Here is a 26,994-nt window from a genome sequence, read left to right as displayed (position 1 = left end):
TGGTATAAGTAAAAGAGCAAAACATTAAGAGTTCAGATCAAACTCATAAGGTTTGTCCGTAATCTCAGACCAAACCATGTTCAAAGGTTGATGGGCTCCCTGTCATAGGCATTTCTTTACCATATATAGATCACTGGTGACTTTTATCCTAAGACTTTGTTCAAATGTATTGTTGAACTCACAGTGTCCTATAACTATAAGAAGCGTGGACTTTTTTAGAGTTCAGGAGACTGTGGCAGGACAAACTAGAACATGGCAGGCCACCACAGTCTGAATAATTAATAGGAAACACTGCTTTGACATGACAAGATAGGGCATCAGTGGCTGCTGCTCATAAACTTTTCTCCTCCAATTTACTAAGTAATACAATCCAGGCAGGTACTGCAAACAAACGGCCACAACTACACATACAAATACAAAATGTCCTGGATTCAGCCTCACCCATCCCCTTTTCTCTCCCCACACTTTAAATGTAGCAGAATGCTGCAAATGTTTGTCTAATGTACAGTGTGTTTGTATTAAACACAATATTATGTATTTTATTTTTGTAATTCCTATTAGTTCACACGTCGTGGCTGCTGGATTTGTACCACTGGTCCTTTTTTTGCACAGATATTTGCACTCTGCATATCTTAACTTTATCAAAACTTTGTGTTATTGTGATTATATTTGTTAAATAAAAAGATCTCTGACACGCTCCACTACGTCATGGAGGAGTGCAATGTGTAGTTAGTACCACCAGATGTCACTTAATCCTCACAAGCAGGGTTTACGGCTGCATTGAAATCCTCCACCCACTAGATGGCAGCACACATATTACACAGTGATGTATGAAAGTACACAAAGATGAAAGCCCGGCAGAGGTGAAGAGGAAAGAAAGTCTGTGATCCAGCAGCGGAAATACCTCGAAACAGCCTGTGATCTTCTGCTGACCCCAGCTGCTCCAGTGAATGGTGAGAGTCTCGTGAGAAAACATAGTGTTTGCTATATGAAGAAGAGAGAGAGAGGGAGAGAGAGAGAGAAAGAGCGCGAGAGAGAGAGGGACAGATGTGAAGGTGCAGCAAAATGAGTGTTGGAGGGCTGATCATCGAAACAATAACAAAACTATGAATATATATGAATATAACTAAGTCCAGTTGATAAATATTTACTGTATTCATCCTGAAGGAAATCTAGGCATTCACTCATACAGGGCAAGAAAAGACTTCTGGAGGTAAAAGCAAAAGTAAATAGCTGCAAATAATAATCAGTAATATATAAGACAGACTGTACAAAACTCAACAGTAAATTTAACCTGATACCAAATTATAATGTCAGTGTGTCATCAAATAACTAATTCAAGTCCGAAACCCCTGAACAAACATCAGTTTGCTTTTACCTCTTTGCATTTTATAATCTAAGGTGGAGCTGCACTTAAATCTACTGTAAAACTTTCCTGCATCAAGATATTTATGTGTATATTTTGGCAGAGAGGACGATAATGGAGGTTATTTAGTCTATAACATAAATGTGCCAGTAGCTGTACCTTATTCTTCTCTAATTTAACTTTTATAGTCTTGCATATTTCTTCATGCTCTCTGGAGGGACATGCTATATTCATTTTGGAAGTGTTACCTCAAACAAATATGAGAATATTGTTATATTTTATGGCTGCAAAAAGCCCTTCATTAATATATATAAATTGACAATAACTGACTTCAGGATTAAAATAGATCATGTCTTGCGTTCAATATATTGTTTTGCGATTATTTCAGGTTTGATTCATCATCACAGTTTTTCGTTTTCTTCTTCTCAGGAGCTGATTTAAGTTACGCTGAGTCATGGCTAAAGAACCAGCAGCAGAAATCCAGCTACTCAGGAGCCTGAAAGTCAAACTAATAGATATTCTGCGCAGCGACCCCGACTTTGTGCTGCAGCATGCACACTCTCGCTGCCTTCTGTCTGATCAAGGCTACCAGCGGGTGAAAGCCTGCCGTATTCCGAGCGAGAAGGTGACGGACCTGCTGGATCACATCATCCAGAGAGGGCCTGATGCAGCACGGGAACTACTGGAGCTACTGAAGGAACCGGCTCTGCAGGAAACCTTCCCACTGCTTTCTTTTGTTAAGACTCTGCCAGTCTCTACACCAGGTATCAACTAAATCTGCTCAATATTTGAAGCGATCTCATTATTATATTCTGTTTTATATGATGAACATCAAACGTTTCTCTGTTTACACAACAAGAAAGGAAGAAAAGGCAAGCACTTGAAACACAAGAAACCATTCCATTCAAAAAGATCCACAGCAACAGTGAGTCACACTACACTCAAAGCTATTTCCTTTACAACACTGTTACATCACCACTGACTTTTTTCTGCCTCTGTCTCTTTGCACAGGTTCTCGCTTAGTGACAGAGAGGCAGCTGATGACCGTGGCCCGTTCCATCGGCAGATCTTGGCGAGAGATCGGCAGAATGGCTCTGGACATCACCTCTGTGAAGCTGGAGCAGATTGAGGAGGACAAGTCCCAGCACGTGGAGCGAGTGTTTGCCATGCTGTGCTACTGGTGCACCTGCCAGCGGGAAAAAGCCACCGCGGCTCACCTGCACTCCCTGCTCAGTCAGGAGGACTGGGCACTGCCACCGGAGAGAATCGACTTTCTGTTGGAGACTGTTTGAGGCCTTTATTGTCTGTGTGGAACCTGCGGAGACTGAAAAACATTCAAATCGGAAGTCACTTTTTATTTCTCATCAAATAGATGGTTGTTCCAAATTAGTAACAAACAACACTTTTTTTTACTCAATGTTTTTCCTAAGCTTTCAGTGAATCATCTACTTTTTATGACAGTTCAATTTGATAAGAAATGTTTTCTTTTAAAAGATGTGTTTTTATATTTGTGCCTGCAGCACTTGAAATTAAGAAAAACAACTGAGCAGAGCTCAATTCATTATATTGTATCCAAGCTATCTCAGCTCATCATTTAATAACATTGACCTGGACCTGAACGAACAGACCCAGTTGAAACAGTCACACTGACATGGCTCCTGTTATCTACAAAGGAGGACAGACAGGAAGTGCCCGTGTTTCACAACACACTGAATAATCTATACAATAGTTGCTGCCGTTGCTGAATTTTCCTACCTGAATAAAAACAACAGAAATAGGGTTTTAATCTGGTTGAAATTCAGTTAAAAACATTCAATGAAATGAACAATAACTTGTTTCACTCAGTAGAAATTCACACAGGTAACGGGTCTGATCGAGGGCATTAACAGTATGTTTAGGACTTGTTAGTTATTTCAGCTTTATGTCACTACTGCTCGTCACAAACAAAAGTTGTGTGACATTAAACTATGATACTGATTTCTACCCTGGTGGTAAAGTTTTGTAAAGATATTGAAAGCACAACTACATAAATGCACAGTTTAAACAACATTTTACTCAGTTAGATATTAATGAATATTTACATATTTCATGAGTGTGACATATTTAGAATAATACAAACGATACAGAAATGGTAGTAATTTTTATAATTTTCTGTTCTTATGCATTTTTTTATTTCCTTTTCTTTTAAATGCCATTTTAACATTCTCTTATGTTACTTAAAAATCAGTTCTCTTATATGAATCACAACTTGTTTTAAGTTGTATTCACATGTTTTTATTTGAATGCATATTGTGTGTAAAGCACTTTGAGCTGAATTTCTTGTGTGAAAGGTGCTATACAAAGACAGTTTATTATTATTATTATTATTCTATATAATGACACCATTGTGTTGATTAAAGAAGCACATGTTGAGTATTAAAGAGTCTGCAGCATGTGTAGCTCCTCTGAGAGTATTTCTAGTTAGGGGCAGAAACTCATACAGTAAATCAGGTTATATTCATATCTTGAGTTCTCTCTGCTGCACTTTCACCTCCTCTCACATCACATTAATGAACTTGACGTGGGACAAAGGTTCCCCCCCCCCCTCCTTCTCCTCACTCTGTACTTCTCCTCTGTGGCCATTTGCTGTGCTCGGCTCTGAGCGGATTAACGAAGGGACAGACGCTCAGCAGCTTCTTAAATCTGTGAACATGTCCGAAACGTCCCCCCACTCGTGTGAGTACAAGGTGCTTTGTCGCTTGTAACCCGGTTCCACCTGCACTCAGTGGGTTTTTTGGAGCTGATCAGATTCGTGTGAAAACCATAGACTGTATATAAAGGTGAAAACGCACGGACTGTGATGTGTTCAGGGACACCCTGTGGAAAACTGTACGTGCAAATGTGTTGTCACCCCACATGTAACAAGGGACTGTGGTCAAGTTAGTTCAAAATTAAATAAATTCAAAACATATGATGCCTGTCTAGCAGAGGTTTTTTTCATGATTAATGTGGCCGAGAGTTGAATTCACCTGTCCTGAGAGCTGATGGTTTAATAAGGACATGAAGAATGTGGTTTGAACCCGGACACGTTCAGTTTTTCAAAACTAGTCAATCCGTCGCTCCCATTACAGAGCAGCCTTACCCTTCAAAATAAAACTCCTATACAGACACAGGAACAGGAAACAGGAAACCCAAATTTAGTGACCAACCTTCCACAGTAAGGCAACTAAATAAAATAGCTTACACAAATAACTTTTAAATAGATAAACGTTACAATATAAAAAACTAACTGGATAAAGTTGATGATAATAATACATATTTTAGTTCATGAGCTATATTATTAGCTGTCTATTAGCTATGTATTGCTTGTTGTGAGTCTTTTTTCTTCTATGGTATTGATAATCGTGAAAACCGTGAAGCCGTGATATTTCCTCGGACAATCATTGCACCAAAATGTCATATTGTGACATCCCTAGTTGTGTCTTTTTCCTTCTATAGTATCGATACTATATCGTAGAATATCGTGAAACCGTGACATTTCCTCCGACAATAATCGTGGCACCAAATGTTCATATCGTGACATCACTAAGTTTTAGCACTTGACTTTTGGATGTAATTGTTTATGTGTGTGTTATAACAGCAGCAGTGAAGCAGACCCAGAAACCAGACAACCTCCACGACCTGACTGAGCCTCTTATTGACCACACAGAGGGACAACTCTTCCTGAATGAAACCTTCAAGATTATTATAGAGGAGGTGCTCGGCAAGGGCACAGACGTCGGGGAGAAGGTCTCAAGTGAAGCCTAAAAATTCACAGTATACTGTCAGATAACTGTGACAATTCGGGACAAAAACTCACAAATAATTTCCCTGCGGCAGGTTTGTGAGTGGAAGGAGCCGGAGCAGCTGGCTCTGCTGCTGGATCTGGAGCTGAGGGCGACGGGGGAGCCACAGCACAGGCTCCTGCAGAGAGTAAAAGATGTCGCCAAGTACAGCGTCAAGACAAGTGAGACTGCAGGAGACAGTAGACACAATGGAATAGTATGACCTTAATTCACTCCTTTTTTTTGTGCTAATTTCAGGTCACCCACGGTTTTTTAACCAGCAGTTTGCTGGAGTTGACTACCATTCCCTGGCTGGACGATTTCTCACAGAGTCGCTCAACACTAACCTGTAAGAATCAACAAAGTATAAAAGCAGGGGATATTGAACAGGGGATGCCTGGATAAAATATAATGCAAATAATGCAATAGATGAGATATTGTGACTCCAGTAGTGGAAGAAGTATCCACATCTTCAAGTAAAAGCAGCAAGAGTACAGAGCTATCGACAACAAAAAATAATGTATATATCAAATGTACTTTTTACTCACAATGGTCCCTTCACAATGTCATATTATAGTATATATATTTTAAATAAAATAAAGTATATAATATAATGCGGTACAGTACAAAATACAACCTTAAAAAAATGACGAGACATTTTATATGTTATCTGCAGTTTCACCTATGAGGTGGCCCCTGTGTTTGTGCTGATGGAGACTGAGGTTCTGAGGGGGCTGCGTCAGCTGGTGGGCTGGACAGAAGGAGACGGTATTTTCTGCCCCGGGGGGTCGACCTCTAACATGTACGCCATGAACCTCGCACGCTACCGACTCTTCCCAGAGGTCAAAACTCAGGGGCTGTGGGGTCTCCCCCGACTGACCGTCTTCACATCTCAAGAGGTCAGAACGCAGCACTTAATCTGAGGCAGTGAGATAATAGAGAGAAAACATAGAGTTGTATAAATGTTCATGCTGTGGTTTTTGTGTTGAATCTACATTAAAATGACAAAGTAAAATTCCTACTTTTTTTTTTTACCCAGAGCCATTACTCTGTGAAGAAAGGGGCTGGGTTTCTGGGTTTGGGGACAGACAATGTCATTTTGGTGAAAGTGGATGATGGGTAATGTATTTCTCATTGTAAGAGCTGAGACAATTGATCGATTAACACATTTCTTAATACATTATGTCACATTTTTTATTATCAATTAATGATTCAAAATACCAAAACTGTCTGATTTTAGATTCTCAAACGTGACTCTCTACTATTTTCTCCATTTTATAGCATTGAATATCTTTGGGGTTTTGCCTGTTGGTCACAACATTAAGACAAAAAAAAATACATAATGAAAACAACATTTCTAAATTCATTGAAAATATTTTTTGGTAGTACCTATATTAAATATACTTTCACAGTTATACCTTTGGTCTTTTTTTCTATGCTCTTTCATACACTGCAGAGGGCGAATGATTCCAAGTGACCTGGATGAAAAGATAACACTGACAAAGTCTCAAGTACGTACGTCCTCACGTAGCTCAAATACGACCTGTTGTTGATTTAAATCCATAAAGTTGGTGTTGTTCATTCATCCTACAAACCAGAAATCACAGGATACAAGGTTACTATTCACTTTACATCTGTTTTCACCAGGGTGCAGTACCATTCCTTGTAAGCTGCACTGCAGGCACCACAGTTCAAGGAGCCTTTGACCCTCTGGACCACATTGCTGATGTCTGTGAGAAACACAAGCTCTGGCTGCACGTAGACGTGAGTCCCCCCGGTGGAGTATAAAATCCATGTCTATTGACAAGCTGTGGTTTTCTGTAAGCTTGTCTTGTGTTCATTAAAATTTAAGAGCATGCAGAGGTTTGTTTGTTTTGACATTTGTTTCAGGCTGCCTGGGGAGGAAGCGTGCTTTTCTCCAAGCAGCACAGACATCTGATGAAAGGTGTCGACAGGTATTAATATGCAGGAAGATGCATTTTACATTCTGAGGAAGGCAACAGTTTTCCTTTAATTAAAGCTAGGAAGGATGATGTCATACAGAGGATACAGACATTATGTTAATTAAATGTATGTGTGTGTTTGTGGAATAAGAGCAAATTCCGTAGCCTGGAATCCACACAAGATGCTGGTGGCTGGCCTGCAGTGCTCCGCCCTACTGCTAAAGGACACAACGGTTTGGCTGCAGAACTCCCTGATCCACATGATGATGTTTTAATGGTTTTAATTTATCTGACAGTCATTCATCTGCTTTTTCTCCTCAGAATTTGTTGAAGCAGTGCCACTGTGCCAGCGCCACATATCTCTTCCAGCAAGACAAGTTCTACGACGTCAATCTGGACATCGGGGATAAGTCTCTGCAGTGCAGCCGAAAGGTGGACTGCCTGAAGTTGTGGTTGATGTGGAAAGCTGTTGGTTCTAATGGTTTGGCAGAGCGTGTAGACAAAGCTTTTTTCCATGTAAGGTAAATAAAACATGCAGCTGTACCTGAACACACAGACCTCAAGTCAAGTATCAAAAGCTCATCTTCAAGAGGAGTTTTAAAGTATCTACGCATGGAAACGTGTGCACCTGCAGGTACCTGGTGGAGCAGATGAAGAAAAGAGAAGGGTTCCATCTTTTGGGTCAGGTGAGTAAATATCTCAGCGGGGTTATTGAGAAACACAAGCTTTTTTCTCCAGAGGGCAACATGGGGATTTAACTTGAATTTGTTTCCATTAAAAGCCAGAGTTTGTGAACGTGTGCTTCTGGTACATACCGCCCAGTCTGAGAGGGAAGGAAGGAGATTCAGATTATCAGGACAGGCTCGCAAAAGTAAATTTATTTTCTTAATAATTTGCTGGAAAAACACAAGATGGTGGCCTCTATGTTTGTTTTTGTCTTCAAGGTATTTACTTTTGCTTTTGTTTTTGTTTTTAATAAAAGGTGGCCCCAGTCATCAAGGAACGCATGGTGAAACAAGGCACGATGATGGTCGGCTACCAACCTCTGGCAAACAGAGTCAACTTTTTCCGTGTCATTATCTTCTCGCCCCTGATTTCTCAGAGAGACATGGACTTCTTTCTCGATGAAATTGAAAGACTGGGAAACGATTTGTGACCCGTAAACACAACTTATCAGATTTCAACCCCTTTTTCAAACAGCTGTCATAAAAGAGATAGGATGAGCTATGAATTGTGAAAGTCACAGAACAAAATATTAACTATGAAAAAGAGTCATCATTCTTTGTGTGTCTGCAGCCTGTGTTTTAAAGGTGTTTTGAAACTTTTCCAGGCAATTAAACAACTTTTCTGAAATCAGTTTTCTTGAGACCTCCATACAGGAGCAGTAGACCTTGAGCGTAAACCAACTCAGCTCAGAAATGATCAAATATAATAATTCCAGTAATAAATTCAGTCCATCTGCTTCTGTTCACTTCAGAGTTTTCCCTAATGTCTCTCTTTGTCCTCCGTCTGTGTCTGTTCTCATGATGATTTCTACTCTGCAAACATTTTCCCAGGAAAATGAGCCTCTTCCTCATTATCGCTAATTGTTTACCATTAACTCGAACAAGAATTAGTGCAGATGTTCTTTTCCCATTCATATTCTTTAACATTGTCCAGACCAGTTTTAATTGGATTTCCCTTTGTGTGTTTGAGCTGAATTACCTCCATGTATTTCTCTTTGTTGATTTAATAACTTCTCTCTGTCTTTGATAAGCAATAAAATGTTCTTTCAATTTTTTTCATTTGAGCTTTCCTTTTACCTCTGATTGTACTTATTGAAATTAAAGTATATTTAAAAGCAAGTACTAACTTTTACTCAGGTAGAAACGTTAATGTGGTACTTTTATTTTTATTTTAGCAAAGTGTTTTGTCTAATTATTTGTACTTTTACTTAAATAAAATTTTGAAGTACTTCCTGCACCACTAGGGAAAATGTCACTTTCGTACTCCTACACAGCAGGTGGCGCTACGTACCTGTACACTGGCTTTGAAATCCTCTAACAAACACATTCTTAGACAAAAGAAGAAGAAGGATCATGGCCGCGAATGTGGGTCATCCCGCTAACGTCACGTGACATCGCGTCCGACCAATCAGCGCTCTCCCCCGCGGAGCGCTTCCGGTGGTGTTTCCTGTCAGTGTTTGTAAACTGAGGAAAAAAATTGGAAGTGCGACAAGAAACAATAACGTAGAAACTGTGAAACCCGGAAGGTAAGTGGTGGAGCTTCTAACACGGTGGGCTGGAGGCTCCTGGCGGGGTTTATCACCCTGTAGCCGGGTGTTTGTAGCATGTGTGGCCGGGGAGAGGTGTTGTTTTGTGCTCGGCGCTGAGCCCGCACGCCCTGACTGCCTGGCTGTTGTTGTGTTGTCCGGGGCGGGGGGTGGGGTGGGGGTCCACTCACACAAGAGTTGTCCCTAAACCCAACTACTGGCTAGCTAGCTAGCTAGCTAGTTAGCCTTTTCTGTTTGCCCCAGCAGGGACTCTCCTTATACTGCACACTCTTCAACCTACACTGTATCTATCTATCTATCTATCTATCTATCTATCTATCTATCTATCTATATGTGTGTGTGCTCCTCCAGGTGTACATCTGATACAGCTCACCTGTTCGTGAAGGGCCACTTTTCCAACACGTTATTTAATCGTTATTTAATCTCGTTAGCTAACGAGAGCTGAAGTTATCACTCAACGAGCACGTTTGTTGTGTTTGGAATGTGTTTACGTTGCCGGAGCATAAACTACATGGTTACCAATGAGCAAGACTCACAATCCAAACCATCTTCATCAGCTGTAAATGTATCCACGAAGTACTTTAAACATCTGATGTGTCCACCTTTAAAAAAGCACCAGTTCTCCTCTGCACGTATGCACCGTTTCTTTAAGCTACACCGCAGGTCGATTGTAGCAACACTTAGGATTCTGAGGCTTTTTAAAAGTCTTCTTTCTTTTCTGATAATCCCAGATTACACTTCAGGACGTTGAGCCATGTATTTATGACTCTAGCTTTATGTTTGGCTTCGTTGTCATGCTGCAGCACTGATCACATGTCTCTGATAGTGTAATACATCTGCCACATCTTCACCTCATTCATTCATTTAATTAACAGGTTACCCAGCTTTCTGTGAGGAAAGAGGTAGATTCACAGTGAGGATATGTAAATATACGTCACTGCAAGGTCTTTTCTCAGAGAATAAGAAGTAAAAAATGATTTCTTCAACCACAGCTCCTGGAAATATAATGAGTGTCTATCATCTTATCAAGTTGTCGGTTTGTGTTTCTCATTACAATCTTTACCGTATTCGTTTGCACTCATTACTGAGATGCTGAGGTTTCAGTGAAGTTTTGATCACAGATACGCTGTATTAGTAAGTTCACATTTAGATCAAATTTAACATTCAACATTTCTAATAATTAATTGCAAGTTTGTGTTTATACAACACATTAATGAACAAAGAATATTTTTATCCCAGGTTCTAATAACTAGTTCAGTAGCTAGTTGAAAACCCAGGAAGTCAAACATTTCAGTTTTTTTAGTCAAAAAATGTAAAATGTGCACTAAATGTTTATAAAATACTCAGGATAGAACGTACAGGCTTATTGACTCTCTGTAAAACCACCAATCTTCACTTCACTACACTTAAGCTTGAGATGAGAATAGTGCAAATGTGGAAGACAACAACAACAAAAAATCTGTGACATGTTTACACTAATTTCTGCACTGAACCTATTAAAACAGGAAAGTCGTTTTTGTTGTTGGGTCATTATCATGCAGCGATGTAGAGGTCTATCACAGTGACAGAGCACAGATGTTCATGGAACGACCTGCCTCCTGAAATCCAGTTCACTTTATAGTCACTAACTGGTTTCTAAACTATTTGAATCACCCCAATAATTCAGTTGATTTGTGCCGTGAAACAAAATAATTTGACTTACCCAGATACAATGCTTTGAAGCATCTGTTTATTGGGTTTGTTTTTTATATTTAACAACCTCAAGACAAGCTAACTCTGTAACAATATGGTATCAAACAACAGAAAGTTGTTTGAGTTTTACTGTGCATTCACTGCTCTCAAACAAAATCAAACTTTAGACCCTTGTCTTCTGCACTTTTCATTATCATTTCAAATATGACGCATGTGTTTGATCATATCATACCTGCACAGATGCTTTTTGAAAATTATCTTGATTATTTTTTTCATCAGATTTTTCTTCTTCTTCCTGATTGATGGTGACATATGCCGTGCACCAAACCACCGGGGCTGCCTATAGATATTAATGCTGGACCTAAATGTCTGTTCCAGATTTGGTCCTTTGTTAAATCTAAATATATTTGTCTGGTTTTCCAACTCCTGATCCCAGCATGTAACAATTTTAGCCTTATGTTGTCGTGCCTCTATTTTCAGGCTTTGGCCCCTGATGATTTGGGTGGGTGTGGTCTCTTCTGTCACCCCTCATCCTGAGTGAAGCCCCCTCTGTTTCCCCCAAACACACACGCATTCAAACCACGGCGATGACACACCATTCCAACAACTCTGTCCGAGACCATATGAAATGGGTCAGTGGAAGTCTTCATCTCCAGAATCCCCATCATGGTTTTAGTGTGTCCTGACGGCAGTTCATTTGTCGTTTGGTCCCATTTCTCAACCCACCCTCACCTCCTCCTCCCAATCTCCTTGTCTCAGCGAGGAGTGCGATGGCCTCGTCTATTCTGCCCTGACACGTTGTTTGTTTGTGTTGCCAGGCTGGGTTGCTGGGTTGCGAGGCAGTGCTGTCCAGCATGGCCCTGATGCAAGCCAACAGCATCCCAGGCCAGAAGAAGATGATGTCAAATTTGGGCCAGGGGCACAGGGCCAGCAACGAGAGCCAGCAGAGCCACTCACAACACCACAACCACCATGGACACCAGGTTCACCATGGACAACCACACCACAGCCACATGGGCCATCCCTCAGCCGGGAGCTGCCCTCCCCTGGTGAGAGAGATACCAGCGACAGATCTATGCTCAGCACAGGAGCTTCCTTATGTACAGGGATGAAAGTGGACATGGTTACTTTAACAAAATTTTAGTTGTTAATATAGCTTAAAACTTGAGGTAGCTCTAATTCTGTGATGGACTCAAAAAGACATACACACGTATCTTGAATGTGACTATATGTGATTATTTAATCCCCCCATTTAGCATTTTCAAATGCTGTTCCAACTTAATTAAATGGTTTATAACAAACTAATGCAGTTGTAAACATATATGAAGACATTTTAAATTCACAAATGTGCTTATAATTAAGTAGCCTGTTTGATGCTGTGTAACTGACTGGTTTTATCTATCTTTTGCTTCCTCCTAAAGCTAATCCGAAAGGACGGTGATTACCATTCATCAAAGCTGATGGACGGAAAGGACATGCAGGCAAACCAGAATATGCAACCGAAAAAGAAGCACAAAAAATCTGGGTTATCCAACAAAGTTAAAGAGAAAGTGGAGGTAAGGGTTGGTTCAAAGCTACACCTCTCAGTACAAGTACAAAGATCCACTTGTGATGTTTAGCTCAGATCTAACTCTTTTTGTTTTTGTTGGTAGCATTTACTTCCAGCAGTGAGTATGGATGACGACAGTTCATTGAAAGTGCAGAAGAACTTCATCTGTGACCACTGCTATGGAGCTTTCCGGAGCAGCTACCACCTCAAGCGTCATATACTCACACATACAGGTGAGATCTCCAAGCTCTTTTCATTGGGACCTTTCTCTTGTATGAAGATGTAGGAAACACGGGGAATTAATGAGAGAAAAAGAAATGAAATCTCTTGTAAATCAACTTAATGACTGCATTTAAATGCATATTTAAATAGGCTGGTGATGAATATATCCTGTGAAATATGCTTTTGATAAATACTGACTGTTCTGTGATTCTTCTCAGGGGAAAAGCCATTTGCCTGTGATGCATGTGATATGCGGTTCATTCAGCGTTACCACCTGGACAGACACAAGCGGGTGCACAGCGGAGAGAAGCCGTACCAGTGCGATCGCTGTCATCAGGTGAGAGGCTCTGCTGCATGTCATCCCCACTCACACTCCCAATTTCGTGCTTATCAATAAAGGCAAAACGGCCAAAGATATATATATATAAGTTCTGAGCTCTTAACTTTCCATGTACTGTAAGTTTCTGCATTTCAGTCCGCAACAAACAAATACAGCAGTTTTTAAAGTATCAGTATTGATCTGCTGCTTTGACTGAAACGCACTTGTTCCTCCATCTGGCCTCAGAACTTCTCACGGACCGACAGGCTGCTGAGGCACCGGCGGCTCTGCACAGTCGGAGTGAGCAAAGAAGAAAACCAGTACTCGCAGGACGCATCTGCCCATCCCGCGTCCTGGAGCCCACTACAGCCTTCCAACAACCGCCTGACTGTCTGACCCCCAAACCCTCCCCCCACAGAGACAGTACAAAACAGCCGGCAGAATCTCAGTCATGTCGAAAGCTGGAGCCTGACTTTACTGTAACGGAAAACAGCCCGGCTTGAATCTTTAGTTTGCTGTCATCAGCTCATGCATCGAGTTTGATTGTGGATTTTTGTACTTTTTTTTTTTAATCTATTGTTACAGTCACGATACACATAAAAAGGGAGACAACTAATTCACAATCTCGGACAACAGTTGATGTTATGGCAATAACCTAATGACAAAGACACACATCTGCTTTTATCGGAAAGGTTTTTGGTTTTGCTGCCAAGAGATTCTGAATAGTTTTGACTGCATGGACCTAAGTGCATCATACAGCGCCTCCTGTGTGTCCTGCAATCAGCCCCGGAGCTGCCTGTTACTACACATGGACAATTCACTGAGGGACAAAGACACAGAACCATGTTGCTTTTTAAGTTCTGCTTATTTTGTGTTGATGAGGTTACGACTCGTCTGCCAGCCTCTGCTGACAAGAAGGAACAAGACTAGTGATCCTTGCTGCATCGAGGAAACAGTTATCCTCCTGTCCCATGTGTCTGAACACCTGCATTATGTAACACTAAAGACAGGTTATTTATGATGCTCCTGAAATGTTAATTTCAATTAATTTTGGTGTTAGTTAAGTTGTGTAGCGACTTCTGGCACGTATCCACTGCTGTACCTTGTTTAAAAGGGGTCATGCCCGAGCTGTGGCAGGTGACACTATTGAAACACGGAGCCCGTTCAGACCTGGTATTAACATCCGTCCCGAGGCATCCGATCACATTGATAAGTTCAGGTCTAAGTGCATCCAAATGCGTCCTGAGACCTGATCACTCAGATCACATTCAGAGGTGGTCAAGGACACGTGGCCATATTCATAGCTGTGTGACTGCAGATGCATCCTGGGCCACATATTCAGGATCGCCTGCTCAGCTGACGTCTCTGACCCGCTACAGTTTTACAAAAATGAATCTCAAGTATTTTTACGCTTCTCTGTGTCCATACGTTGATTTGTTTGTGGCCACTGACACAATATTGACAGTAACTACTGCACGAGATTCATTCAGTCCCTCCTGACCCTCCGTCTATATACCTCTCTCTCTTGCTCACTCGTGCTGACACAGTGACATCAGACACATATAGTCAGACTGGGTAAAAACAACATAATGTGCTCGTGATTATTTTCATTTAGAAGGGGGAAGTGAGATCCGATCACAAGTGGTCACAGGAGACACATTCAGGACGCATCTTAACACCAGGTATGAACATTCAAGCTTAATGCTGTCCACTTGTGATCTGATTTCTCAGGACGGATGTTGACACCAGGTCTGAACAGGACCCAAGTAGAAGGTTGACAGGTTTTGTAGAAATAGCCTTGATTGTTTTTATAAATGCTCTTGAACAAGTTAGTGAGCTTTTTTTATAATGTTAGCTGGATATAGGAACCACCTGTCTGTGGCAAAAATGATCTGTGTGACACACTCTATATACTGTAAATTCAATATGTGTCTTTTCCTAGAAACCACTGTCAGTCTTATTTTTTTCCCCACTCTGCGTCAGACTCCTCTGAAAGATTTTCATCCTTTCAGAGTATTTCTGATACGTGAGGCTGGGTCAGCATATTGTCAATAGTCCCTGGGATTTACCTGAAAGTTCCTGAGAGCGCATTAGCCCATGAAATCTCATCAAAAACTGATTTTTTTAACACTGTTTGCACACAGGTGCATCAAAACTATCCCTAGACCCCCAAAAATCATGTTCTCTGTGGATTCTGGGAAAGTTTTTCCTGGAGCTCAGCGGTTTAATTCCACTCTCATGAAATTGCCAGTTCATGCAGCTTAAAGTATAATTTGGCTCATCTGCAGATTTCCAGAGCTGATCTCCGTCTTGACCTGAGCGAATGTGATATGAATACAGTGCCATGTCATTTCATCCCCACTTTAACCTTGAGCATCTTCAGTGAAGATGATAATTTGGGCTAGGCTGAACACAAGTTCTACATGGTGTTTTCTATGATGCTGACCTACATTGTATTACTGTAAGTTATGGCCCTCTGTAGGATCAAATCAGTTTGTGAACACTGGACTGAAGATGGTAGCTCAGTAGTAAAGAAGAGAGGAGTAACATTTGTTTTCTGTTTAGACTAAAACCTGTGTTACTGTAGACTGGTAGTTCTGTTGCTTTCAGACTTTTAGATTGTGGGGAAGGAGACTGTCTACTGTTTATGAAGTTAATATATATTTAAAATGTATTAGGGGTAGAAAATAGTATGTATGGGACCTACACTCCAAAACAAATCAAAGTATTTACAAAGTTATAAAACTTAGTCTGATGATTTCTTATGGAAACTGAAAAGGCCATAATGAGTTATTGTTCATCTAGTTAGCTGGAGTGAAGTAAGAGCCGACTCTTACCAATTTTAGAATAGCAGCCATGACTGTTACCATATTGTTTTTTACATTTTTCTTTTGCATGTATTTGTTGGAGGGACTTGTACATATATATTTTGTTCTGGTAACGTCTTTATTTTAAATGCCAGCCTCAGTTTGTTTTTGTAATTTCAGGGGTGTGAAGTAAAGACTCAGTCAATCAAAACTGTAGTGAATGGAGTTTTAGGCCCCAAGTCTCAATAAAGCTGTTACATTTTTTCAACAAATGCAAGTTGTTCATGTGTTTTACGTCGGATTTCCAGCTCTCACTCGTTCTCTTGAAAGTAAGAAGTTTAATGGAATCGCAGAATATTCCTAAGATTTGAAACCATAAAATTATTAAGATCAGTTGCCTTCCATTGAACCTCGATCAACACAAGATTGTATTACATGTTATAGTGCCTGTCTTCAGTCAGCATGTTACAGAAAAGTTCATACTTATCGAACTGCTGAGCATTTTAGAAGTGTGTAATGCACCAATCATGTCAGCAGGTGGCAACCATGACCATATGAGGGTCAAGTTTCTCTGTATAATAGAAATGAAGATGTAGAGTTTCCAATGTTTCTCTAAGATTGGAGTTAAACAAGATTATGACCCAATAGTCTAAAAAAAAAAAAAAACATACTACACAGAAACATCACTACTCAAAAAAGGAAAAGTCCTAAGAGGCAGGTTTGTATAAAGAATCCTATAGGAACTCAATTGAGTGCCAACCAACAACAGTGGTTAATAATGGCCAACAAGAACATTTTAACAATTACATGCTATTGAGAATTGTCTCACCTTTAATTAACACTATAGTTTTGTCGTTTTAGCAACACTATACAGAGACTAATCCACCACAAGAGGGAGGTGTGTGCCAAGGTACTGTCTGTGTACAACCTTTCTGAAGTAGTATGAGGTAGGGCGTAGTAATGAGTGTCCTGTATTCTGTAGTTATCATAGTCTTTGTTTAGTAAATGTTAAAACACTGACAGATGATCAAAACACTTAAAGCACAAAGCTGTCACTGATATCGTACTTTACAGTATGCAAACATCAGGCAAAAGTAGTCACAGTCAAAACACATGGAGATCATATAATACACAACAGTCAGTCAGTCCTGTATAAAGATGATCTGTTCAAGTGTTGCTGTTAAGACGTGATATCGTCAAAGTGGGCAATCAAACAGACATAACCATCTGTGTGATATCCACATTCTTCAGCCAGGAGGAAAGAATTTCTTAAAGTCCACTGCCCAGTCTCTCTGCCTGCGAGGGTATTGCCACATCAGTTAGGAGGTGCAGATCGTACCCTTTAGCACCTTTCTCTTTGCTATTGACCAGTTCTTTAATTAAAGCATTAGGATAGGCAGGATGAGATCAGCCTGGAGGCTGCTGGGAGTGTGCGTTTTCCCCCATGGGAGACATCCTCTCCCTCCGCAGCCTGATTTACAGCACCCACAGGCCCATGGCACTTAACAATGGACCTCCTTAAGTGAGGTAGATGGGGAGGAGATCAGAGAGGGGAAGATAACACTCCGTCTTCATACACAAAGTGCTGAAAATCTGGGTTCGAAATCATCTCTGCAAGACAGACTGATCATGGAGACAGTCCAGAGTGTAAGCGTAGGAGCGCTGCCTTGTACCGAGGATGGCTCACTCCATCAGGGAGGCGAGCACGCTCTAAGACTGATAGCCAATTCTCTACATGCACACCTCTCCTGTCAGAGGGATGAAAAAAAATAGGTCCTCCAAACAGAAATTTCCCCCCAACAACCAGTAAATCTCAGCTGACTGTGCACACTGTGGCTCTGTCAACATCTGGGTGGTTCAGAGGTTTACAAAAACAAGCGCTCGGCAGCAGAAACATTCTGTCTCCTACAAATGTTTGGATGCCCCCTGATCAAATACATCACAGGCTCACGGCGAGTGATTGAAACCCTCCCAACAATGGCTCCTGCTATCTCCCTCTCCCCGAGGTGTGGGAGAGCCTTTTCATCTCAGGCTTTGATTAATAAAGGAATCACTGGTTGGTTGAAAGCAGCGATCTGCCCCCCCCGAACATCCATCATGCACTGTGACAGCCCACCTCTCTGTGTTAATTAGCGGTGATATTTAAGCTGTCTGAGGTGTTCCATGGCCGTCAGCGTCACGGTGCTGCTGCTGCTGCTGCTCATCATTAACATTTCATCTCATCTGTCCGGGTTCCTCCGAGTCGCCCATGTTCCCAAACGTTCACATAAAGAACATGTTCCCTGAGAGTGGACATCACGATATGAGAACACAACTGATGCTTTCCCTTGAATTAAAACAAATGTGACAATAAATGACTTAACTCTGAACACTATCCCTGCTGGTGCACCCACTACTCACATACATGCATTTTAATGTAAACCCAACTGTGGCTGCATGATTGTAAAAACTTCAATTTGACTTATCACACTTGCTCAATAATTATTTGATATTATGTGAAAGAATTTGCCATAAATTTCAGTTTCTTGTCAAACAGAGACAGTGTGAATGCATTACTTATTAATGATTACCAAATATTATAATATTCTCTAACACTGGGGGCTATTATGCTGAAATAAATTATGCATGTGAGAAGAATCTAGTTCTGCATTATAACCAAATGGTGTCATGTATTAATATGAGAAATTCATTGGTGCAGAATTACAGGAGAGCTGGGTACGTAGCAAATGGACAGCCATTTTACAGGAGATGGACAAAATGGCCTCCAAAATGGACAAAGGGTTCTTGTGTTACTGTTGACAAAATGTAGAAAACATGAGGAAGTTAGAGGAGTCGTCTGCCTGCCTCACGACTCGTCTCTGATGGGAACTGTTCTGTCACATCATGCTTCAACCTGTCCCACATTCACACGTCTGCCACTATTTTCTAATTAGTGTAACTCAACCAGATTAATTAGCCTGTGCGCATCATTCCCAGAACTCAAACTTAACACTGAGGAGAAGAGCCGTCATCCACTGACTGGCAACAAGGGAAAAGAAAAGTTTGGCCCACTTACATGTTCTGATTGTTAAAATCATGAATATTCATATTTTTAAAAAAAGAACCCCCAGTGACGTTTACAACCTGAATTTTCAAAACTGCCTTTCTGAAAATGCAATTTGGCTTCATGAGGTGAAGTCTGAGAGAGAAAGTGGGCTGAAGAAACAGGGAAAACCAGAATGGCACACAGTTCCCTAAATGTCAAACTGCATTTTTCCACCAGGTTTCTTGCTGCTAACTTACAAACAAACAAGCACCAATGAAAAATATAACCTCCTTATCAGAAGTAACTAGAACTCCACCAAGGCCCAATAGTCCCATTAAATTAAATAAACTTTTTGAATATGTGACCAGTGGTTCCTCATACAAGATATTTTCTACATGTAACTGGAGGAACAAACAACATTAGAACCAATGGCTGAATTATTTCACTGCTTCAGTTATTAGTCGGGTCCTCCAGGTTTTGTTCATGCAAGTTCACAGTGACATGGTGTCATGGTTCCCTGCAGGAGCTGCCTGTCTTAGTGACACCTGTGCATATCCTCCCATGATAAACTGTCTGCTGTTACACAAATGTCTAATGTGCAGCACCGCACAGGAAAACCAGGGCGCACGGACTGGAAGACAAATGTGAGTGTAGACAGGAAATTGGCAACTTTATGCAGTCAAGGGCGTTTGTAGCTTATGATCTTATCTCACTCCAGTGACAATAATTCTTTTTAATTCACAGAAATTTTCTGCTGTCACTTGAAAAATGTCAGCGCTAACAAAGAGACGACAGACAGAGGAAGCCCAGAGGCTGCAGAGTGTGGAGGGAGAGTTGCCTAATCTGCCATCTACACCTCCGCTAAGGGTTTCCAGCATGCGTGCATTTACCAAGATCAAGTTCAGTTGTTCGGGACCTTGTTGCTAAGATTTATCTGGCCCAGGAGTCATCCACATTCCCCTTGACAGGACGGACACTGCGGCGCCCTGCCAACTGTGTAAAAATCACTTTCCAACAGAGGTGCGTTTAGCCTCGACAGATACATTAACATGCGTTGGCCTTATTCCACCCTATTAATCTGCAGCTTGTTGGGGCACATTTGGACTGAGCTACTTCTCTGGGGAACAACCCAACCAGCCGCGATGTGGGTCCCTGAGTGTAAGTGCCACCTCAGACTTCACCCTGTTTGCTTATTTGCTTTCCTCCAACAGATTGTCCTCTTACGGGGTGAACTGACATCTGTGATGGTCTTTTAAAAAGGGGCAACATGCAAAGTGGATGGGTTTCTTTAACTTCATATACAAACTGCTCTCTAATCATCTATGATCTGCTGTTAAAGTCTTTATGTAGCTTAGGAGGATTCTTTATCATCAGCTGCTCTGACAGTGACACCACAGCTTGATTTACAGTCTGCACAGACAAACACGGCATTCAGTCAAATGTCAATATTTAACTGTTCAACAGATTCTCTCGATTCTCTCGATTCTCTTTGTTTAGAAAAGTGTTTTAGTGAAACAAACTTGATTTGAGCCACTTTCAGAAACTAAAATTGCACTCAGTAGAGTGCATACCATGGCCATCTCCCAACAGTCCCTTCAAATTCAATAAGGCGTACCAAATTTCACACTCTCATAGATATCAGTTTCCTAAATATGCCTGATTTATTTGATTTAGTTTGATGACTTATTCCCCTGGAAAAATGGAAAATTAAAAAAAACCCTGCCTATCTCACAATGTTAAAGAAAGTGATTCCTGGATCCAGCCCTTTGACCAGATCCAAAAATAGGTTCTTTCTTCCAATCGTTCCACCAACTTTCAGGGAAATCAATTCAACTATTTTTTTGCATAATCCTGCTGACAGACACGGACAGAGGTAAAAGCAGCTAGGTCAATTTTCAACCACACCAGTGACATGAAGCTTGGGACAGTAATATCAGTCAGTCAGCTGGTCCACCAGCTCCATCCAGACTGAAATATATGACAGACTGCCATAAAATCTTTGCAGAGACATTCAAGTAGCCCAGAGATTGAATCCCGCTGACTTTGGCGATCCTCTGACTTCTCCTTCAACACCACCCGCGGGTCAGGGTTTTCACTTAGCCTGTGAAATTTCTCAGGATCTCAGGATTGATTGGCACAAAATTTGGCACAGATATTCATGTTGATACTCTATCCCACTGACCCTGGTGATCCTCTGACTTTTATTCCAACGCCAAGTTAGGGTTGTGACATTTCTGGTTTTTAAATGAAATGTCTCAACAGCTAATGGATGGATTGCCATGACACTTTATGCAGATGTTCATTTCCCCCTGTTGCACCTAGAATGAATTCTAATAATTTTGGTGATCCCCTGACATCGTGAGTGTCACAGAGTCCCACAGCCACAAGCATGGCGACATAATCTTAATCTTATTAAACCCATTTCAACTTTTAAACGTAACAAAGAGACCAGGAGCCGAATGTTTTCTTTTCAGTTATAGATCACAGTCTCATACACTGTAGAAAGTGTTGCTTGATACTGCACTGAAGACTTATTTATGAGGGAGGGCACAACCTTTATATTCCACAGACCAGAAACACACTGAGGGAGAGATGAAAATAAATTTCATCTCCGGTATGAGTTTATCAGAATATCAACTTTCAGTGATCTCAAAAATGCTGAGTTGGTAAAAGATGAAAAAAAATGTGTATTGCCAGAGTCAGAATCACATTTACAGGAAAGACTCATTTAAACAGTCAACTCTATACACGGATATTTGTCTCATCGTCTTCTAACACGCCGCAAAACTATCCATCATCCCCTCTTGAGTTCAGGGGGATCGTCTCTCTTTTAGATGTAATACCTGTTTTCTTTCTCTTACATGGCACATTGTCAGAGGGCACGCTGCGTAACCCCGAGTTATCAAGTTCACGAGAAGGTCTCTCGTCAAATTATGCAATCCCGCTTGACAAGGCAAGTCCAGGGCTTTCCTCTGCCTCTTCATTTTCAGACAATTTTCCACTTGAGCAGACGACCTCAAGTGTGAAGTGAAAGAGTAAAGAGAGGGATTTGATATCCCGGGGAAACGGTGCATGGATTCACCAGAGGTTGACAGACAGGGCAGGGGCAGCTGTGCTATTTACCCTTAAGAGATTTCCTTGGGTCAAGGCTGTTACAGGGCCACGCTCTCGCCCCTCTTGATCTTGTCAGGATAGACTGTCAGGCTGATGAAGAGATAGACCGCAGATAGATGATGGTGTTGCACGAACACGGGTGCTGCAGCGAGCAGATACACAAGGCAGACCCCAAAGTGACTTTGGAAGATTGCTGCTGTGGATCCGCTTTGATTTTACTCATTTATCTTTTTTGAATTTAAATTAAGAGGACATATGAGACAGCTTGAACTAATGCACATGCACATTGGGGCAGAACAACCCAAGCAAATCAGGGTGGATGCATGCAGAATGTGTGCACAATCACACAAGTTTTCCGTGTCTCTTGCTCCGCAGCACAACTTAAATGCTCTCTTTGGTGTTGACAGAATATTTTGTGAAATATTCAAAGTATTTTTTTTGGATAGATACCTGGCATTTTATCCTATCGCACATTTCTCTATTCTTCCCCTGTGCTGACAAGAAGGTCTTTTCTCCTCTCATGACGTCAGGACTATTATACTCCTGTGCCACCTCCCTTCAGGGATAAGATTTTTACGATTGCAACCTGACACCGTTTCTGTGTCCTATAAGCGACAGAGCTGTAACTCACTTCAAAGGCAGGAGGCATCAAATCACAGTGCACCCATAAATTCACCTGTCAAGCCCTGGCCAATGAGGAGGCGGCATTAAATCTCTGCTGTCACGCTGGCGGCCAATGGAAAGACGATGGCAGTAAATCTGTCAGGGCAGCGTCTGTTAACCGGTGTTGTGGTGTGGTTGGGGGAATCCACTGGGAGGGAGGGGAGAAAGTGAGAAAGAATAGATAACACAGGGAGGAGGGAACAGAACTGAGGGTTCAGAGGTATGCCACAGAAAATGCTTTTCTATACATTCTTTAGCTGCTGTGACCAAAAAAAAAAAAAAAAAGCATAAACACAAACTGTGGTGAAAAGGTGGAAGGCATGCCGAGGAATTTTTCGTGCAAAGCAAGACTAAACATGGCCTGAAGAAAGAGGAGGAATGGCTGTAGTGGTGCAGTGGGAGTGGAACAGCACCAACAGCAACCCTCATAAAAGCTTTACAGCAGGCAGGGCTGTGTCTGATCTCGACTCTGCAGTGAAAATGACTCAGGGCCCTACTTTAGTGCTCTTTTGCATCACTGCAAGGCCAAAACTTTAGTGTTGACAGCAGTAACCGAATAACCTCTTGACTGTCATGACACTGCACCATCCGCAGCAGCGACAGGCAGCCGGGCCAGATGCTGCCCTCAGGACTGCAGCCAGTCTGTAAGGGGTTTTTGAGGAGGGGGGTCGGCCAGGGTCCAGTTGAGACCATTCACTAACCAGATGTGACCCAGTTGTGCAGCCTCAGATGATGATGATGGAGTTCCCCCTGCGGCACAGAAAACCCGAGCAACTCTGTCCCAGGATTTTGTTTTGCCATCTCACCATAAAGAAACACAATATGGCCCTGCTGCGCGTAACCAGCACCAGCTTTGAGCAGAGAGTATTTTTTACTTCCAGAGTGCCTCCACTATCACTCTTCCAAAGTATGCTTTCAGTAAAGAGTAATGCACTGCACTGGTACAGGAGAACTGTGGGGAAAACAGCAGAGGGAAAACACATCAGGTAGAATATTTCCTCGATTAACAACGCCCTTGGTGGTGCACTTTCATTATCCTATCAAAGTTGAACATTTTCATGTGATAAATCTTACAGGTATCATAAAACAACTGGTCCTGCAAAGGCAATGCTATTCCAACCGCAAGAAAAAAGCTTTCCCTTAACAAAGCCCACAATTTTTTCACCAACCTGTAACGACATCCAATAAACCAGCCACATTTGTGGTGACGTTTTTATCTTACATCAACAAAAAAATTAAACATTAGCATCAGAATTTACAGTCATCTTATGTGATTACTATGAATACTCAACCCCCCCCCCCCCTTCTCTCTTCAGAAACATAAACAGTGCGCTGAATTACGGCAAAGGCAGACGAGAGTGCAGTGGTGGAGGTGTTGTTTTTGGCTGGCTTTCCCTGGAGTGGCCATGATTCTCCATTCTATGGGAATCCATAAACAGACCCAGAGAGGGCAACTGGGGCCATAAACCACATCATGCTGCTGAGATGCTGCTGAGGTAAAGGGAGGCATGCCTGGACCCATACCATCCTCTCTCAGCATGCACACACACAACCCACATGCACATTCGAGCAGACTTTAATGACGTATTTTTAAAGGCTGTGTTTACAATGATTCTGAAGATATGGCTGTTTCCTTCATTTTTACTGCATCAAGCGCTAATTGTGCTAAGTGTTAATGTCCTTTGAATTTCCTTTGATATTAGCCTGCTTTCGCACAAATTACGATAATCGTAGATAGATCTTAGTACTGGGTGGAAATGTGAGAGCACTGGAGGTAAAATGGCCCTTGTTAATTTTAATACACTAGGTCATTAAACATCATGCGGGTCTTGCCCTATGTCCTGCTCCGACAAAGTAATGGCACTTTCTGTAATATGTTTACTGTATTGGATCCAACATACTGTCATTGTTTTCCCCAGCGTTGTTTCTCTTTAGAGGGGCAAGGCATCGGATGGGTACTCAGGCCCATTGACTATGACATAAAGACTCTGCAAGCTTACAGATGATGATAATTTATTGACTCTAATTCTCACACACACACACACACACACACACACACACACACACACACACACACACACACACACACACACACACACACACACACACACACACACACACACACACACACACACACACACAAACTCTTTCACTGTATGCATCGATCAATTACAAGGCTGTAGCCCACACGTCTCTGACAATTTTACTGCTTGTTATGTACAGCCTATCAAGCCATGGCGTTTCAAACTGTTATACTCATTCCTGTATAATTAATATAAATTACCTTGCTGGTTTTTATGATGGTGCAACTGTAATTAGCGGATGAAAGAAAGTCACTGGGCTGCCGATGGCGCTGCGGGGCTATCTAGATTGAGGGTCTGGACAGGCACCTTGGGTGGAATCTTTTTTAACCCTCTCTCTTCCCCACTGTGCCCTTGCTGGGATCTCATCTAATCACATTTACTGCAGTCTACATGTGAAAACCTTGTCCTCTCTGACCTTCATGTTTCTCCCCCTCTCACTGAAACCACACACTGAGACTGGAGTCGTCCTCATTATAACAGTAAACTGAGTCCATTTATAGTGATTAACTTTGCCTTTCTTACTGCTCTTTCTCCAGTAAAACACCAAGCAAGTAGCGTGGACACAGCCTCCATTCATGCTATCTCTGCAGTCATAAAGAGACAGATTCAAGGGCTGAATCAAACTGGAGAGAAGCCAAGACAATAGGTCCACAGGGCAAAGCCAGTAACAGTTTCATAGACTACACCGCTCACTATATATGTGAAAAACTCATAAGTATCCAGGTGCATATATACACATTGTTTCCCTGTTTTATTTGAAATTTAAACTCCCAGCACATAGCTATTATTGATACATAAATGCAGATAGCATATTTTAAAAATGCATTTATGCATTTGTAATTTATAGTTTGGCCTGGAATTATTTTTTATTATTTTCATTATGAGTAACTGAAATCAATGCACTCCTCTAATTCAGAAAACGTATAAAGTATTTTCCTTTAACAGAAATTCTCCTCATGCACAGCCTATAGTGTGCACACAGGACTGTTTACATTTCAGTGTTTTTATTCCTGTCTCTCAAAATTCCATGACTGCATTTCACACTTCGACGGCCACTTTCCCACAAGATTTAACCAATTGTTTGCCAATGGAAGGTATGAAATTTCCCACAGGGCAAATAAATGGCCAGCATTCCGACATTACCGCTAATGTGTGTGATCCTTTTCCACAAACAGCTCCAGGCTAGATATCTCTACATCAAGAGCGCTCACTTCATCTCTTTCACTTTGATGTGTAAGCAGAAGGACATAGTTAGATACAGATGAGTGAAGGACGTTTAAAATAATATGGCAAACTTATTAAATATGCAATTTTTGAAAATGCAGCAAACAGCAGCTGAATGACTTTTAACTTTGGCCAACAGACATGTCAGAGCATGGCATGTTCATTGAGAAGAAGAGTCTTGATTGTAAGGACAAGGAACTTAAGAGAAATGAGCTGAAACAAGACCCACTACCTAATATGGTTCAAATTAGCTATGGTTGGATCTGTTTGTAGCACAACCAACACTAATGTCCTTACAAAAAAACTCCTTAGAGTGATCAGCATGAGCACATACAGGGATACCTAACTTGAACAATGCAAATATATCACCTCTCCTGTAATATGCATCAGGTACTGACATGATGTACTGCTTATTCTCACATCTATTTCTCTCTGGAGTGTATCCTTCATTTGCATTAAAATGAGTGCATGACATTTGTGTGTGACGGTGGGGGTGCAGACGTGGGCGTGCACAATTCACGATGCACACAGTGGTTTGCTATCGAGAAGGAATGAATTAAGTATGACTCCATAAAACTTATCTGCATGTGACAGCACACAGTATTGTGTGAGCTCCTGATCATAGCTGCACGAATGGGTCCCCTCCCCTCTCTACCTCATTGTCTGAATGTATTTGTGTACCTCAACCTTGGCACTTTGCTGAAAACACCAGGAGATGGCGCCCTTGCTCTACCGCCTGCTGGCTCTTCCTGAGGTTTTCAAGAACAAAGAACACACACACTGTGGCAGCCCTGAAATTAGGAAACACTAGCACATCAAAACCCGCTTAACTTGATTATATATAGAAGCATCACATGTGCTGTGTGACAATGATGGAGAAACTGTTCAACATATCACAGATGATCACGTGC

General features: G+C 41.4%; 3 protein-coding genes across 6 annotated transcripts; all 3 read left to right on the top strand.

The window, feature by feature from the left end:
* The first annotated feature begins 809 nt into the window (after positions 1-809).
* On the top strand, positions 810-3,146 carry LOC109635307 (uncharacterized). The gene is made up of 4 exons (XM_069527114.1): positions 810-953; positions 1,796-2,130; positions 2,226-2,291; positions 2,378-3,146. The coding sequence occupies exons 2-4, from the start codon at positions 1,821-1,823 to the stop codon at positions 2,656-2,658; spliced, it is 657 nt and encodes a 218-aa protein (XP_069383215.1). The 5' UTR covers positions 810-953; positions 1,796-1,820; the 3' UTR covers positions 2,659-3,146.
* A 625-nt stretch (positions 3,147-3,771) lies between these two features.
* csad (cysteine sulfinic acid decarboxylase) lies at positions 3,772-8,891 on the top strand. Of its 2 annotated transcripts, none has more exons than XM_020096422.2 (14): positions 3,772-4,081; positions 4,989-5,134; positions 5,225-5,351; positions 5,428-5,518; positions 5,846-6,068; positions 6,209-6,288; positions 6,626-6,680; positions 6,817-6,933; positions 7,060-7,124; positions 7,264-7,345; positions 7,434-7,633; positions 7,747-7,798; positions 7,894-7,983; positions 8,095-8,891. In XM_020096422.2, exons 1-14 carry the CDS (start codon positions 3,772-3,774, stop codon positions 8,266-8,268), a joined length of 1,812 nt encoding a protein of 603 aa, XP_019951981.1. In that variant the 3' UTR covers positions 8,269-8,891. The 2 variants fall into 2 exon arrangements, with proteins under 2 accessions (XP_019951981.1, XP_019951980.1); XM_020096421.2 differs by having other exon boundaries at positions 4,986-5,134.
* A 334-nt stretch (positions 8,892-9,225) lies between these two features.
* znf740b (zinc finger protein 740b) lies at positions 9,226-16,245 on the top strand. Of its 3 annotated transcripts, XM_020096325.2 has the most exons (7): positions 9,240-9,363; positions 11,557-11,708; positions 11,895-12,125; positions 12,498-12,632; positions 12,729-12,858; positions 13,066-13,184; positions 13,413-16,245. In XM_020096325.2, the coding sequence occupies exons 2-7, from the start codon at positions 11,664-11,666 to the stop codon at positions 13,560-13,562; spliced, it is 810 nt and encodes a 269-aa protein (XP_019951884.1). In that variant the 5' UTR covers positions 9,240-9,363; positions 11,557-11,663; the 3' UTR covers positions 13,563-16,245. The 3 variants fall into 3 exon arrangements, with proteins under 3 accessions (XP_019951885.1, XP_019951884.1, XP_069382293.1); XM_020096326.2 differs by lacking the exon at positions 11,557-11,708 and having other exon boundaries at positions 9,226-9,363; XM_069526192.1 differs by lacking the exon at positions 9,240-9,363 and having other exon boundaries at positions 10,514-11,708.
* The last annotated feature ends 10,749 nt before the right edge of the window (positions 16,246-26,994 follow it).

The sequence above is a fragment of the Paralichthys olivaceus genome, chromosome 6, assembly GCF_024713975.1.
Source record: "Paralichthys olivaceus isolate ysfri-2021 chromosome 6, ASM2471397v2, whole genome shotgun sequence".
Classification (NCBI taxonomy): Eukaryota; Metazoa; Chordata; class Actinopteri; order Pleuronectiformes; family Paralichthyidae; genus Paralichthys; species Paralichthys olivaceus.
Note: the sequence above shows the minus strand (reverse complement) of the source record. Positions and strands in the feature narration are given on the sequence as shown.